General features: G+C 37.0%; 1 protein-coding gene across 1 annotated transcript in view; it reads left to right on the forward strand.

The window, feature by feature from the left end:
- LOC150085152 (transmembrane protein 134) overlaps positions 1-18,320 on the forward strand; it is a 74,067-nt gene that overhangs the window by 14,616 nt on the left and 41,131 nt on the right. The window contains exon 3 of the mRNA XM_090373052.1: positions 11,111-11,187. Coding sequence (XP_090229178.1) covers positions 11,111-11,187 — 77 coding nt within the window. The remainder of the gene's footprint in view (positions 1-11,110; positions 11,188-18,320) is intronic.

Consider the following 18,320-nt stretch of genomic DNA (forward strand, 5'->3'; position numbering starts at 1 on the left):
ACAATTGACGACATGCATACTTTGCATCTTCTAAGTCTTGTGCTATCACCACCTGATCATCTGCAAAAAGTAAATTGTGAATACAGGTGTTCTTATTAATCGGAAATTAAACTTAAAATGCTGATTAAAATCATCAATTTATTAATCTGATGGTTCTGGGCTGTCGGGTTTTCACATCTTTGATCTGAAAAATGTGTCAATTTTGTATTGTACCTTGTCCCTCTTCCTCTTGTCATATAAAATCATGCAGGAATTCATTTCTTTCTTTAAATTTCTCATTAGCTTGGAACTTTGTTCCATATCAGGGTCATTCTCCTGGAAACAATCACATTTTTTCTAAGTGTTCAAAAGCTTCACTAATTCCTTTTACAGTCAGCGACTTTATCGGTTCTTCATCTGTACGATCTTGATTATCTTCTCCTTCAATCATCTCTTGTACATCGTAATCTTCAATTTTAGCATTAGCAGAGGCATACGATGCAAGAAAGCAAGCTTATGCATCATCAGCCAAAAAAAAACCCACTCCCATTTCACCCCTCTGTTTGTTCAAAATACCTGTCCAGCTGAGCCTTAAATTTATTTAGGCTATCAACTTCCACACAAGGGATGAAAGTCTGTTCCACCAACCAACTACCCGATGGCTAAAGGCAAACTTCCGCACATCTGTCGTACAACTGTCTTTCTTCAATTTGAATTTATGCCTTCTCAGGTGATTATTCTGAGTAAGAGAAAGATTCCCATCAGCATTGAGCCTGTTCAAACCATTCAAAGCTTTACACACCTCAATCAAATCACCTTGCAGGTGCCTAGTCTCCAATCACTAATCTGCAAAACTTAAGCCTTTCTTCGTAAGAGCACCCCTTTGTTCCATTCACTAATCTTGTTACCCTTCTCTCTACTCGTTCCAACAGTTCTACATCCTTCTTAAAATGAGGACTCCAGACCTGTATACAGTACTCAAGGTGTGGCCTGATGATCGCCTTATACAAGGGGATAATCACCTCCTTACCAGTACTGGAAAAATTCCTGTATATCATTGCGTATATCCTCTACTCTTGTATATTCCTGTATATCTGCTACTCTTGCAGACCATCTGCACTGCTCAGAAAACTTCATATCTGCCTACACAATTACCCCCAGGTACTTTTCTTTCTCTACCACTGTCAGTGTAGTACCACAGAGTTCATATGTTCCTCTGAGGTTACTGCTTTCCATATGGAGTACTTTACATTTGTCAATGTTAAAATTCATTTGCCACTTCTCAGCCCATCTGCTGAACTTTTCTAGATCCTGTTGCAGCAGCGTACTATCATTAGTGTCATTAACAACACTGCCAACCTTCGTATGGTCTGCAAACTTGGACATTAAGCCTGATATACTATCATCAATATCACTTATAAATACAGAAACCAAAAATGGACTCTACAATAACATTAGTCCACGAAGAGCAGTGTCCAATGATTACCACTCTGTCTTCTCCTACTCAACCATCCCTTTATCCATAGTAGCAATTTGCCTCCAATGCCGCACTGCTCCAATTTGTGCAGCAGTCTTCCATGTGCAACAGTATCAAAAGCCTTTCTAAGATCCAAATATATGATACCAAAGTTATTCCCTGCACCCAGTTGCTTTGTGGTCACTTCATAGTATCCAATCAGATTGGTCAGACAAGGCTTCTACTTAACAAACCCATGCTGTGTCCGAGCTATAACTGAAGTCTTGTCTAGTAGTAGTGGCATGTTACCATTAGCATTAGTAGAGGCATTTGATGCAAGAAAGCAAGCTTATGCAGCATCAGCCAAAAAAAAAAAAAAAAAAACCCCACTTCCACTTCACCCCTCTGTTCGTTCAAAATACCTGTCCAGCTGAGCCTTAAACTTATTTAGGCTATCAACCTCCACCACAAGGGATGGCAGTCTGTTCTACCAACCAACCACCCGCTGGCTAAAGGCAAATTTCCGCACGTCTATCCTACATCTGTCTTTCCTCAATTTGAATTTATGCCCTCTCAGGTGATTTTTCTGAGCTAGAGGAAGAATCCCATCAGCATTGAGCATGCTTAAACCATTCAAGGCTTTATACACCTCTATCAGATCACCTCGCTGGTGCCTAGTCTCCAGACACTGTAATTTGCAAAACTTCAGCCTTTCTTCGTAAGAGCACCCCTTTGTTCCATTCACTAATCTTGTTGCCCTTCTCTGTACTCGTTCCAGCAGCTCTACATCCTTCTTGAAATGAGGCCTCCAGACCTGATACAGTACTCTAGGTGTGGCCTGACCATTGCCTTATACAAGGCAATGGTCAGGCCACACCTAGAGTACTGTATACAGGTCTGGAGGCCTCATTTCAAGAAGGATGTGATGCAAGAAAGGAAGTGTATGAGCTTATGCAGCATCAGCCAAAAAAAAAAAAAATATCACACCATTCCCTCCAAATGCCTGTCCAGTTCCTCCTAAAATTTATTTAACCTATCAACTTCCACAACGACAGATGGAAGTTTGTTCCAGCAATTAACCACCCGCTGGCTAAAGGCAAATTTCCACACATCTCTTCTACATCTGTCTTTTCTTAATTTGAATTTATGCCCCCTTAGGTTCGTAATCTGAACAAGTGGAAGGATCCCATCAGAATTCAGCATGCCCAACCCATTTAAGGCCTTATACAGCTCAATCAGATCACTGTGCAGGTGCCTAGTCTTCAGCCACTGCAATTTGTAGAACTTAAGCCTCTCTTGGTAAGAGGATCCCTTCATTCCCCTCACCAATCTTGTTGCCCTTCTCTGTACACGCTCAAGCAAATCTACATCCTTCCTAAAATGAGGCCTCCAGAACTGTACACCGTACTCAAGGCATGGCCTGACCATTGCCTTATACAGAGGGACAATCACCTCCTTTTCCCTGCTAGCAAAATTCCTATATATCATTGACAAAACCCCATGACCTGCCCTGGTGGCCTGTCTGAATTGCTCAGAAAACTTCACATCTGACTGCACAATTACTCCCAGGTCTTTTTCATCCTGCAGTACTTCTTTAACCAGTGCCTCCATTAATTTTCCTGGAACAGAAGTTAAACTAACAGGTCTATAGTCACTTGTCGCCCTTTGATCCTCCTTTGTGAATTGGGGTCACATTTGCACATCTCTAGTCAATGGGTACCTCCCCTGAGTCCAAGGAAGCTCTCATGATTATGGCTAAGAGTTTGCTTACTTCCTTTGCTGCTGCCTTTAATATAACTGGATAGATCCCATCCACCCCAGGTGCCTTTCTTAACAATTTCTCCTCCACTTTCCTCTAAGTTATTACAAAATTATCTAGCTCACTGCCAGAGTTAATTCACCTCTGACATTCTCCTTCCTGAATAACTCTTCATGTGTGAATGTAGATGCAAAATACTCATTTAGTTTGTTAGCCACCTGAGCAGGATCATCAACAGTTGAACCGTCGATATCCAGTGGACCAATGTGATTCATCCCCTTCCATCTAGAGTTTCCATATGTAAAGAACTCTTTGCTGTTTTTATTTATTTAATTTTTTTTTATTTTGCATCCTTTGCCAAAGATTTCCCATAATCTGCCTTTGCCTGCCTAACCTCCTTTGTGACTTTGTTACAGACCAGCTTATATCTATCATAGGCTTCCATGTCACCCATTAATTTATATGCATCCCATGCATTTCTTTTTATCTGCCACATGTCTGATTAGTTCATCTAGCATCCATTTAGGCCTAAACCTTGAACAATATTTCTTAGTTGGTATGTAAAGCCTAGTAGCTTCCAAGATAAGTTCTTTGAATGCTTCCCATTTTGAATTTGCTGTTTGTAACATCATCAGTTTGTCCCACCGTATAGAATTTAAATACTGTCTCAGACCTCCGTAGTCGCCTTTACGAAAGCAAAAACCCTTCCCTTTACCCTTGATGGTAGTTACCTCTTTGAGTAAATCCCACTTCAGCACTCTGTGATCACTGCCACTTAGTGGTTCCTTTATCTGCAGATTTGTAATACATGAAGAATCACTACTGATAATTAGATCAAGGGTATTACTCCCTCTAGTTGCCTCCCAAACTTGCTGATGTAGATAACAATCATCCAATAAATCCACCAAAGCCTTGCTAGTGTGTGAGTGACCAACCCACAAATTCCAGTCAATATCCAGGAAATTAAAATCCCCCATTATCTCTGATTTACTGGCCACCCTCTATTTCCCTGTACAGTTTTTTTATTATACTCATCAGAGTCATTAGGCCTATAACACACTCCTACTCAATTTTGATTTCCCAGTGCTTATGTCACACCAAACTGACTCGACAATGCACTGTCCAGCGATGTTGACTGGCTGCACTTCCTTGGATTTTGTGTTTCTTAACTAATAGCATAACCCCTCTTCCCTTCCTATCCTGTCTATCATTTCTGTACACATTGTACTCCCCAAATTCCAGTTCTGCATTCGTTATATCTGTGTGACACCACATACATAAAATACATAATAAAATTTATGTATCTATGTATATATATCTTTAATTGATCTGCGATTATTTATAAAAGGGAACGTGGAATATATGGAAGAAGCTGTACAAGCAGTTCTTAAGGAAGTCTTATTCAGCAATTCCCATTGGAATGATGCAGTCCTGCATTATGGCATTCTGACTCTGCTCTTGTTATTAACTATTATAGTAAAATTATAAAAATATAACAAACTATTCAGTACAGTATACAGTAAACCCCCTCTATTTGCGGGGGTTACGTTCCTGTGAATTGCTGCAAATACCAAAAACATGAATACCGAGTTATGGCTCCCATAGTAATAAAGGGGTTCCATTCCGAAGTATGAAATATATAAGAAAATCTTTTGTCTATAAGTCTAAAATTATCTATTTATATATTATATGTACCTTCATAATATGACTATGTACATAGTGAAATGCAAGCATAAGGCATCGAAATGAAAATAAGAAACAATTTAATATTAAATGTAATATTTATTAGAAATTTCAAACAAATCTTTCAATCCAGCACCTTTGCTATACCTAAAAAAAACTTATCCTGCCAGTGCTATCACCAGTTTCGCTAAAGTTTTGATAAAGGAGTTTTGCCTTTTCACGAATGATGAGTGAACTTAACGGAAATTTATTTTGAGTTCGGTCTTCTATCCACAGATTTAAAGCTTTTTTCATTTTTTCTAATTTAACATCACGAGTTTCAGAGCAAATTTTTGAAGCAATTAGCACGGTTTCACGGACACTACGGCGGATTTTTTCTTCCGATTTCTTGATTGATCGTACCATTGACTTATTGATTTTATAATGTTTTGCCACTGACGAGACACTTTCACCGTTAGAAATTTTGTCTAATAACTGAAAATTATTTGCTAATGTCATCACCTTCTTTGATCTTTTCACAATTCCCTTTGTTATTTGTAGCCATATTTTTGTAGGGGTTAGAAAAGAACTTGTCCAGAATAAAGTCACTTTCTTACGTTAAAACACTCGAAAAAGTTTGTTTACACTAACACACTACAAAACGGTAGATTTTCACTTTTGTAAGCATATCAATATATATATATATATATATATATATATATATTTTTTTTTTTTTTCCTCTCCTTTTCCCATTATTATATGGGGTCAGCGTTTTTTTTTTTTTTTTTTTAATGTTTTGCCATGCAATTTTTACGACCGGATGCTCTTCCTGACGCCAATCCTCACCCTTTATCCGGGCCGGGAATATGCAGTGGTCATTCCCTGACCTACCACATCCTCTGTATTTGGTGGGTACGGGCTCGAACCCTGGTCTAATCAAGAAGCGTGTGCTATGCACTACTGCTCTTGTCCACCTGGCTAGGCACCCATATCAATATATAAATTAATAAATTTATTCAATTTATAAGCATATAAATTAAAAGCAAACCACGAAATCTTCCATGATAAGCGCATAGCACATACTGAACAAGGATTAGCGAGAAACATCCACACTCGCAATTTTGTCACCCACTGAGCGCTGTTTTGACCAGGAAAGATGATTTTAGCCACACCCATGTTTTTTTTTATGGCAGACAATGTTCACGGTGATTTAAAATTCACATTTTTTTTAGGTTTCATTTTATATTAAATCAGCGACCGCGAATAGCGGGGGTTTACTGTATTTAATTATAATACACGGTGATGCACTCTTAAAAATTCCTATTGCTTTTAAATTATGCAGGGTGATTTTTTTTAATTTTTATTCATCATTCTATTTCGTTTCTTTGCAATTTTCAGTTTTTCACACTGACAACATCATTACTGTGCAGAGAATGGTTAGCAATATTGAATACTGTCCAGATAATTTTTGATAACAGAGTGATTTCTGATTGCTTCTCTGAGGTGTATAGGAAAAGAATTGGTGTGGCTTCTAATATCATCTGATTTCAACCCATTTGATTTTTATCTCTAAAGATATCTCAAAGACAGCGTTTCAGAAGAATCCACAAACTGTTCCCGCACTGAAGTATAAAAAATGAAAATAATAATAAAACAATAACTAATAGCATTAGCATTAGTAGAGGCATATGATGCAAGAAAGCAAGCTTATGCAGCATCAGTCAAAAAAAACAAAAAAACTTCCACTTCACCCCTCCATTCGTTCGAAATACCTGTCCTAAATTTATTTAGGCTGTCAACTTCCACAACAAGGGTTGGAAGTCTTTTCCACCAACCAACTACCTGCTGGCTAAAGGCAAATTTCCGCACATCTATCCTACATCTGTCTTTCCTCAATTTGAATTTATGCCCTTTCAGGTGATTATTCTGAGCAAAAGGTGGAATCCCATCAGCATTGAGCATGCTCAAACCATTCAAGGCTTTATACACCTCTATCAGATCACCTCACTGGTGTCTAGTCTCCAGACACTGTAATTTGCAAAACTTAAGCCTTTCTTCGTAAGAGCAACCCTTTGTTCCATTCACTAATCTTGTTGCCCTTATCTGTACTCGTTCCAGCAGCTCTACATCCTTCTTGAAATGAGACCACCAGACCTGTACACAGTACTCAAGGTGTGGCCTGACCATTGCCTTATACAAGGGAATAATCACCTCCTTATCCCTGCTAGAAAAATTCCTGTATATCATTGATAAGACACCATGAGCTACCCTTGCAGCCCGTCTGCACTGCTCAGAGAACTTCATATATCCCTGCACAATTACCCCCAGGTCCTTTTCATTCTCTACCACTGTCAGTAGGCGCCTCCATAGCCGGGTGGTAAGGAGTAGCAGTGCATAGCACACGCTTCTTGATTAGACCGGGGTTCGAACCCTTCACCACCAAATACGGAAAGGGCACAGAATGACCATCGCATATCCTGGAGCAGTATGGCTTTAGTTGCTAATGCTCCTAAAAACCAAATAACAAACCACTGTCAGTGTAGTACCAAAGAGTTGATATGTTACTCTGGGGTTGCTGTTTTCCATGTGCAGTACTTTACATTTGTCAATGTTAAACTTCATTTGCCACCTCTCAGCCCATCTGCTCAACCTATCCAGATCCTGTTGCAGCAGCAGTGTCAGTAGTGTCCTTAACAAACCTGCGAACCTTTGTATTGTCTGCAAACTTGGACATTAAGCTTGATATACCATCAATGATATTTATAAATACAGAAAACAATAATGGACCCAACACTGAACCCTGAGAGACTCCACTAATAACATTAGTCCACGATGAGCAGTGCCCATTGATTACCACCCTCTGCCTTCTCCCCCTCAATCACCCCTTTATCCAAAGCAGCAATTTGCTCCAATGCCACACTGCTCCAATTTGTGCTGCATTCTTCCATGTGCAACAGTATCAAAAGTGTTCCTAAGATCCAAATATATAATATAAAAGTTATTCCCTGCATCCAGTTCTTTTGTGACTGCATCATAGTATCCAATCAAGTTGGTCAGGCAAAACTTTCTCTTAACAAAACCATGCTGCGTCTGGGCTATAACTGAAGTCTTGTCTAGATGATCCTGCAGTGCTTCTTTAACCAGTGCCTCCATTAATTTTCCTGGAACAGAAGTTAAACCCAGCGGTCTATAATCACTTGTCAGCCTTTGATGTCTTTGTGAATTGGGGTCACATTTGCACATCTTCAGTCTATGGGTACCTCCCCTGAGTCCATGGAAGCTCTCATAATTATTGCTAAGAGTTTGCTGACTTCCTTTGCTGCCTCCCTTAATATAACTGGAGAGATCCCATCCACCCCGGGTGCCTTTTCTATGTTTATCCTCAACAGTTTCTCCTCCACTTTCCCCTCGGTTATTACAAAATCATCTAGCTCACTGCCAGAGTTTACTTCACCTCTGGCATTCCCCTTCCTGAATAACTCCTCAAGTGTGAATGTAGATGCAAAATACTTGTTTAGTTTGTTAGCCACCTGAGCAGGATCATCAACAGTTGAACCATCAATATCCAGTGGACCAATCTGATTCATCCCCTTCCTTCTAGAGTTTACATAAGTAAAGAACTCTTTGCTGTTTTTCTTTGCATCCCTTGCCAAGGTTTTCTCGTAATCTGCCTTCGCCTGCCTAACCTCCTTTGTAACTTGGTTGCATATCAACTTGTATCTATCATAGGCTTCCATGTCGCCCATTAATTTATGTGTATCGCATGCATTTTTCTTCTCTGCCATATGTCTCATTAGTTCATGATATCCATTTAGGCCTAAACCTTGAAGAATATTTCTTAGTTGGTATGTAAAGCCTAGTAGCTTCCAAGATAAATTCTTTGAATGCTTCCCATTTTGAATTTGCTGTTGGTAACATCTTCAGTTGGTCCCACTGTATAGAATTGAAATACTGTCTCAGACCATCCTAGTCGCCTTTACGAAAGCAATAATCCTTCCCTTTACCCCTGATGGTAGTTACCTATTTGAGTAAATCCCGCTTCGGCACACTGTGATCACTGCCACCTAGTGGTTCCTTTATCTGCAGATTCTTAATGTATGAAGGATCACTACTGATAATCAGATCAAGAGTATTACTCCCTCTAGTTGCCTCCCGAATCTGCTGATGTAGAAAACAATCATCCAATAAATCCACAAAAGTCTTGCTAGTGTGTGAGTGACCAACTCACAAATTCCAGTCAATATCTGGGAAATTAAAATCCCCCATTATATGACTCTCTGATTTACTGGACCACTCTATTTCCCTGTACAGTTTCTTATTATACTCATCAGAGTCATTAGGCCTGTAGCACACTCGTACTCTCAGTTTTGATCTCCCAATGCCTATGTCATAGCAAACTGATTCGTCATTGGACTGTCCAGCAATGGCCACTGGCTTCACTTCCTTGTATTTTGTGTTTCTTTACTAATAGCATAACCCCCCCTCCCTTCCTATCCTGTCTGTCCTTTCTGTACACATTGTACTCCCCAAATTCCAGTTCTGCATTCCTTATATTTCATATCCCAACAATATCTGCCTTTGATGTTTTGGGCAATACCTCAAATTTATCAAATTTATTTACTAAACTTCTAGCATTGGTGTACACAGAAGTGTACATGCACCTGTTCTTTTTCTTAGCTACCGTAACACAACCCATGTGTTTACTTGTACCCCAATGATTCCCAGCAGTCTCTGAAATATCCTGCATCCTATTTTCCAGGCTGCTGCTCATTCCAATAGAAGCAGTGCAAGAATCACTTTCACCTCTGCTAGTGGCCACTGTTAATCTATTAGATCATATACTCCCTCCTGTCGTGTCTGGGCAGAATTGCAGACACTTTCAAATTCAACCCTTATTCATGGCTTTTTTTTCAACAGTGACCTGTACTTGTAAATGACCTGTAAATGTAAAGTACTGCATATGGGTAGCAGTAACTACCACAGTAAACTCAGGGTAGTCGAGTATAAAAAGGACCTGGGGGTAATTGTGTAGTCAGATATGAAGTTTTCTGAGCAATGCAGACAGGCTGCAAGAGTAGCTCATGGTGTGTTGTTAATGATATACAAGAATTTTGCTAGCAGGGATAAGGAGGTGATTATCGTATTGTATAAGGCAATGGTCAGGCCACACCTTGAGTACTGCATACAGGTCTGGAGGCCTCATTTTAGGAAAAATGTAGCGCTGCTGGAATGAGTACAAAGAAGAGCAATGAGATTGGTGAATGGAACAAAAGATTGCTGTTACCAAGAAAGGCTTAATTTCTGCAAACTGCAGCATATGTAGACTGAGGTGCCTGTGAACCTCGAATGGTTTGAGCAAGCTCAGTGCTGATAGAATTCTTACTTTTACTCAGATTACTCAAATGAGGGTACATATATTCAAATTGAGGAAAGATAGTTGTAGAATAGATGTGCAGAAATTTGCGTTTAGTCAGCGGGGGGTTGATAGTTGGAACAAACTTCCATCTGTCGTAGTGGAGGTTGTCAATTTAAATAAGTTCAAGGCAGAACTAGACAAACATTTGGAGTGAATGGATGGGTGAAATGGGAAGGTTTTTTTTTTATTTGGCTGATGCTCTATAAGCTTGCTTTCTTGCATCATAGCCTCTACTATTGCTAAAGAATAGATTAAAGGACAAAATTACTGTTCATTCAATGAAATTCCATTGAAACCCGAATATGGGCACATTCAAGCCACCCGTGTTGCATGGGCACTTGATATTATCAAGCAGTTTTCTTGTGGCTAACTGGATTTTTTTAATGTGAAGTTCTAAAAATATATGCTGTTTTAAGCATTTTTATTTGTATTGTAGTTTAAGTTCAAAAAGATTCTTTTAAGTAAAAGTTCTAATCATGTTGTTTCACGTCATCTCAAAATGCATCCATACTCTGGTCAAAATTAATATTTACATATTTCAAATTAAAAAAAAAAATTAAAATATGTAAATATTTGAATACCAAGAAAAGTTAATCAAACTGGGCTATTTGCTAAAGTACATATAAAAACAAAATTTAATTTTTTTTGAAGTAACAGTAAAAAGTTTTGAAACTCAGGATTGAACTAGATACCTTTTTAACTTCTCTCTCAAAATTTTTTTTTACTAAATTCTCAATTTAGATTTATAGCATATTCACTATTTCTGTACATTTGCTATTTATTTGGAATTTTGTTTCAAGTATGATAAAAAAAATTTTGTTTCATAATATTGTTATAGGTGGTGGAAACATCCCAAAGTTAGAGAAAATTGGAAAGTGATGTTGGCAGCATTTGGTCTACTTATTATTGGCCTTGGTATGTTAAAAAAAAAAAACTTCATATTTTGATTGTTTTTTATATATATATAAAACAGGGTGCTATAGGCAGATTGGAATTATTTTGAATAAACAGAGAAAGTGGAGATAAATATTGTTTGATATCAAAAGATTTAATTTTATTATTAGCCAAATGGTGCAAGGAAGCCTGAGGCTTGTGTTGCACCAGCCAAAAAAAAAAAAAAAATTCGAAAGAGAGATAGAAAGGAATCGCCAAGAAAGAGAAGAATGATGATATCCAGCTCAGGACCCTGGGGTTATGTACATAGTGTCATCTTCAAGTGTTATCCCAAGATATCTTCATTGAAATAAATAATTAAATGAACATTATTGAGGTGGCAAGGAAGGAATATTTCCCAGAAGGAAAGATAAAATACATGCTAGCTTGTGAGATATTTCTGTTTGGTTTCTTCTAGTTGTACAAGCTTGTATTTGAGGCATATATCAAAATATTGTGCTGTTTAATAAAAGCATTCATATCATTTTAGTCTTTTTTTTTTTTTTTTTTTTTCTTTTCTGCTCACAATTTCTATCTTATCCCATGCTTTAATAGAAAAGTAGAACAAAAGAGAGCTGGCATGTTCAGAAACTGTCCTGCAGAGCAACTGTTTCATTCTTAAAATCACTAGGGCAGATAAATCAAACACCACTAAAAAATGATGTATCAGCCTGGTGACACTTAGAGCTTAATTAGCTTGTATCCCTCAAGTAATTCTCCCTTTCTTTATGGTGCCTCCTTAGCCAGGTGGGCAGGAGCAGCAGTGCGTAGCACAAGCTTCTTGATTAGACCACGGTTCGAGCCTGTGACCACCAAATACGGAGGATGCGGAAAGGTCAGGGAATGACCACCCTGGAGCAATATGGCCTTAGCTAAAAGCCAAATAACAAACAAACCCTTTCTTTATTGTTATCAGCAATTCTTAGCCCTTTCTTTAATTATGCCTAATTTCTTTACTTTTGTAAACACTCATCTTTTTCATTTCACTAAACTTTTAATCAGTATTCTCATCAATGCATTTCATAAATTAATTATATATAGACACAGGACAAAAATTTAGTCACTTGTGGTATTTAGGGCATATAACAGATTAAACACTTGTCTTCTATGCTGGTCTGCTTACAGTATCAAAATTAGAGTTAAGGTTAATATTTGCCCTCTGTTTGCAGATATACTAGTTATGATTGAAAAAGAAAAGGTTCCATCACAAAAGGTGGGGGGGCACAGAAAAGACATTAGTGAGGGGCAAAAAGGTTTGATAACATTTGGCAGGTCTAAATGGCATACTCTTAAAGAAATAGCTGAATATGCTGGTGTTTCAGAAAGAAAGTAGTAAGAATTTTTAAGAAATGGTGCCGATCAAAATCAACCAGAAATCAGTAGCAGAATTGCAGTCAAAGACTCATCCACAATTCTGCCTCTGATTCCTAGTGCTAAGTAGTTGTGCTCTGTGACAAATGTGGTAAACTATGCATTCAGTAAATGAAAAATGATTTCAAACAAAGCAAGATATGTCACAAACCCAGTTAACCAAGACCTCATCAGCCAATTTCTGAGAGAACACTGCAAAGAGAATTGCATAACATGGATATCATGGATATTCCCAAAAAAGACCAGTATTAACAGCTGTGCATAAAAAAATAAAAAGAAAAAGCCCAGCTAAAATGAGCTGAAAGGCATAAAAAATAGTGTTGTTGATCAGAAAGCTGTGATGTGTTATGAATCCAAATTTTGCCTATACTGTAAAATACCAGGCAAAGAGTTCATAGGGGAGGCAATGAGGCATTTTGTTTCATCCTTTATTTCCATATCATCCAGACTGTGTGCAAGGTGTACAAGCTTGATGGTGTTGTAAGGAGCCCAGTTGGATCCCACCGGTGAGAAATCATGAAGTAATTTGTGCTAACGTAGGGGTTACACATCACATTATTACTTGAAAAATTACACAAGTGACTAATTTTTTGTTTGGTGTCTGTATATCTCCTCTTTTGGTTTATGTGTTAACCCAACAACAGGTATGCTTTTGCACCATGGTCACCCTCTTAAATATTAAAATTAACTCTAAAAAATAGGAAAACTTTTCAAAAACTGTCAGTGAATTTTGATGTGTGAATTTTAATGTTTGTGTTTGTGTCAAATTTTATTCAATTTATGTTATTGAATAAATATGCAAGTCAAAACTAAAAACTTTGCACTATATTAGTGAATGTATTGTGTGCCTGTCCATGTATAATTTTCCTGAAAGTGTGTTTTAAATTGAATTTCTCTTACTCCATGGCACTGTTAATTGGAAATAAAGTAGCTCATAAATTTTATTTATATACATACACACATTTTATATTACAGATTGCTGTTATTAGAGATAGTATTTGCTTTTATTATCTAATAAAATATCACAGTACAGAATAAAATTTTAAAGTGAACTATTTTGAATTCTTTCTTGCCTTTTTAGCCAAAAATATAGTGGTACACACACAATGCAATACTTGTCTGCCCTTGGGGAAAACCCTCTGAAGTCCAGAGCATGACACATGTTGATTCTTTCATAAACCAACTATACTGTAACTAAAATACCCTTTAATATGATAAATCTTTATTTGAACTGGGCTGTAAAGCTGTATGAAGTACAGTAAACTAACATAAAAATGAAGGAATTGAAGGACATAATGGTGGATGTCAGGATAAGCAGTATGATAAATAAACACACTACACTGTGTTGAAACATAATTATATAATAAGTAACTCTTAATTTCAGTGTCTTTGCCTCCTTTTCCATGGTAAAAATATATATAAATTAAGCAACAAAAATTAAGTTTCTAGTGGGAAGGTTGAAGGGTATATGAGAGTCTTGTCTGCGATGAAGTGGCCTTATGTTCTGTTGTCCTGCCAATGCGTGAGGGTCAGTGGGAGGAAGCTCTTGCTTTGCTTCAAGCTCCACCATGCATCTGGGATGATCTGTTTTCTCTTCTAGTTGCTTCTGACTGACTGATAGATGTACAAACACTATTGTTATTGTTCATTGGAGATGGTTGCTCATTTCTTCTTGTAAATTGTAAAATTTGCAGGATAATAGTAATTACCTTGTGAATGTTCCTGTCAATGATTTTGCTATATTATTTTTGTATGGAAGGCATCACTGGTAGACAGTGCATCATCGGGCAAGTCTTTTTTGATAATGCATTATGTTCAATATTTTGGGATCTTTTGTCTTAATTTTTTTTTTTTTTTTTTTTTTTCTTGGACTAATGTTATCAGTGGAGTCCCTTGGGTTCAGTGCTGGAGGCCCCTTACCATAAATGCAAGGCACTGTATTTGAGCAGTAATCCCAAAATAACATACCAATTGGGTGCTACCACACTTAAGGTAGTGGAGAATGAAAGGGTCCTAGGGGTAATTGTACAGTCCAACACAAAAGTTCTTTGAATGGTGCAGACAGGCTACTAGAGCAACTCGTGGAGTTCTGTCAATGATGAGATGATTATCCTGTTTGTATAAGGCAATGGTTAGGCCATATCTTGAGAACTGTGTATAGATCTGGAAGTCTCATTTTAGAAAGGTTGCAGATCTGTTGGAATGGGCAGATAAGAGCAACAAAATTAGTCAGGAAACACATGAGGATGCTCTTACTACAAAAGATTTCAGTTCTGCAAGTTGCAACATCTGTGAAAACCAGGCACCTGTGAAGAGATCTGATTGAGGTGGGTTTAAGGCTTTTAATGGTTTGAATAAACTTAAATTTTGGTAGCATCCTTACCCCGTTCATGAACAACACACTTAAAATTTAGATTGAAAAAGAATGGTTGCAGAATAGATGTATGGAAATTTTCTTTCAGCCAAAAAACAATTGATTAACTTTTGAAGAGATGTGAACAAACTTCCGTTTGATGTTGTAGAAACAGTAGTTTGAATAAATTTAAGGGTCTTTCCATCCTCTTCTATTACATGTAAACGAATTACTAGAGGGAAATGGACAGATGAAGTGTTTTTTGTTTGTTTTTTTTTTAATTTTTTTTGTTAAAAAGAATGCTAAACTAAATTCTCCATTTCTCATAGCATTCACGTGGTTTCCCACACTATGCTTAAGACATCTCTTGTTTCGTTGATGTTGCTTGCTTCGCATACAGAGCAATCAATTTTATGAAACATTTCTATTATGAAAGATTTAATTGGGGAAGTATATCTTGCAGTTTCTTTGCTGGCAATTGTCTGCATAGAATATTATATTGTTTTTTGTATTTAGGCTGTTCTCTCTAAAATTCCAGGGTAGAATGGGATGCAGGCTACACTAGTGCTGGTAGGACATTCCTTTTACAAAGCCCCTTGGCTAACCACAATTTCATACTTATCTATCTTTAAAATCACATGTTTCTAAATTATTCCACCTCTCATTCTGTATCTTTACTTTTACTGCAGTGTGACCAGGGCCTATACATTAAAACTCACACTGTGCTGTTTTTATGTGCTTGTGCAGAAAGAGAATGAGAGGTGGACAGGGTACCAATGATTTTAACTTATATTTAATTTCCCAGACTGGATCCTAGATAACTATGAAATTATGGTTAGCCAAGGGTGTGTTGGAAGGGAATTTTGGTCAATGCTGATGCACATAATTACCAAGAAAGAAACAGCAGGCTAATTAAATCCACCTTTTCAAAATATTGACAAGCAGGGTGATTTTTAAATTGGTTGTTCTTAATATGAAACAAGCTACATCGATGAGGCAAAGGTGTTTAATGATCATCTGGGAAACCTGTGGATGTCTTGCAGATTTGGGGTTCAGCTACTGAAATAAAGAAATATTCTGTTTATATTCCTTTTCCACCTTTTCGAAATATCTACAAGCAGGGTGATTTTTAAATTGATTGTTCTGAATATGAAATGAGCTACATCAGTGAGGCAAAGATGTTTAAGGATCATCTGGGAAACCTGTGGATGTCTTGCAGATTTGGGGTTCAGCTATTGAAATAAATATTCTGTTTATATTCCTGGACAGCCACATATGGTCAGAATTTACAAGATAGAAAACAGAAGAACATTACCCCATTTAGTGGTTTCTGAACATGTATGGAAAATAATTGCCTTTGGGCTTGCACACACTGTTCCATATGTTTCTTCCAAGCAATTGAAACATTTCTGGAAATCATCTTCTGTTAAGGCCTTTTAATACTTTGGTCGGTTTTTTTTTTTTTTTTTTTAAATGTCTTTAATGGAATGAAAATGGGTTCCTTAAGTACACTTTTTTAGTTTAGGGAAGAGAAAAAAAGTTACAAGGGGCTAGGTCTTGCAAGAGTGCATGTTCACACACAGGGATTTAATTTTTGGCCAGAAACTACCAAACAGAGCACATTGTGTGCTAGCATTCATTGTCTTGATGGAGCATCGAACCATCCTTCCACAATTCAGATCTCTTCGAATTTTTTCACACAGCCTTGTGAGAACTTCATTGCTGTAGTATGTTTGATTGACAGTCTGATTTGGTGGGACATATTTAGCTATAATTATTGCTTTAATATTAAAAAAAACAAGAAGCATGGTTTTAATTTTTGATTTTGGCATTCTTGAATTTTTTGGCTGGCGAATTGTTTTATCTTCTATTTTATTGACTATCTTTTAGTTTCTGGGTCCTACTACTGGAACGGCCAACTTTCATTGCAAGTAATGACAGTACTCAGAAAGTTTGCATCTTCAATTTTTTTTTCAAAACTCATTCTTTGATCTTCATTTAAAATTTTTGGCACTATCTTGGCATACACTTTTCTCATGCCTAAATTTTCAGTTAAAATTTATCTAACTGTTTATGTTCATAATGAGTTCTGATGCAACCATTCTAATACACAATGATCACTTCTAATCATTGTCATTACCTGGTCCACATTTTCATTAGTTTTCATGGATACTGGACTGCCTGGTTGTTCATCTTCCACATTCTTTTTTTCCTTCTAAAAAATGTTTTATGCCATTCAAACATGTGAGCTCTTGACATAGTATCTTCCCCATGAACTTGACATAACTCAACTTTCAGTTTGGTGGGTTTTTTTTTTTTTAATTTAAAGTTGATTAATTCAATTGTTTTCTCTCATTTTTCTGGCAAACTGCAAAAACAAAGGATGAAAACCTGTCTCACTGCAAAGTGAATTAGCTTGTTGGAATGTGACTTGATAAACAACTAAGGAAAGATTCAAGGTAAACTATTTATGCCTTTGTTTCTTAGGTGGTACTTGGTGCATAGCAGCTGCTCATGCATCCATTCTAATACATCTTGCATTGTCACTGGGTAGAGGTGATACACATCTGGTTTGAAAAATGCATTATGAACAGACAGGAGAGTTTGCATATGACCGGATGGAAATCAAGAACAAATGTAGGGAAGTCTATTGTCATACTTGTTGCCAACATGAATGTTGGCAATCTCCATCCTCTCACTATGATGTCACATGGCCATTTCATGAGTTTTGCCAGTCTACTTAAACAGCTGCCAGATGTTGGATAATCTTAATTGAGAAAGACTATATCTGTTGTTATTAGCTTCTAGGATTCTCATTTATTTTATGTGTTTTAGTTTAATAAATTTAATTGTCTATAGTGGTTTTTTTTTAACTATATTTCATACAGTTTTATTGCATAGTAAATATGGATTTTTCATATTACAGGATATTTTAGTTAAGTCTTGTGATTTATGAAAGAATCAACATGTGTAGGTGCCTGTCCATGTGATTTCGCACGTCTGTGTGATAATTTCATCAAAACCAGTTGTCTAATCTTTTTTGCTATCAAAGGGCCCCAACCAATTAATCTTATTTTTAGCAGTGTAACTTTTAGCATCTTCCAAAGAACTAAAATTGAGTTTAGTATGAATGGACTCCACTGATAATATTAGTCCCAAAAAAAAACAAATTTAAGACAAAAGATCCCAAAATATTGAACATAATGTATCATCAGAAAAGATGTGCCTAATGATGCATTGTCTATCAGTGGTGCTTTCCATACAAAAAGAATAAGCTCAGTGCTGATGGCATCCTTCTTGCTAAGATTACTTACATGAGGGGGACATAAATTCAAATTGAGGAAGGATGGTTGCTGGGTATATCATCAATTTGCCTTTACCTAGTAAGTAG

This window comes from Mastigoproctus giganteus, chromosome 5 (assembly GCF_048544385.1).
Source record: "Mastigoproctus giganteus isolate SK-2022 chromosome 5, ASM4854438v1, whole genome shotgun sequence".
Taxonomy (NCBI): domain Eukaryota; kingdom Metazoa; phylum Arthropoda; class Arachnida; order Uropygi; family Thelyphonidae; genus Mastigoproctus; species Mastigoproctus giganteus.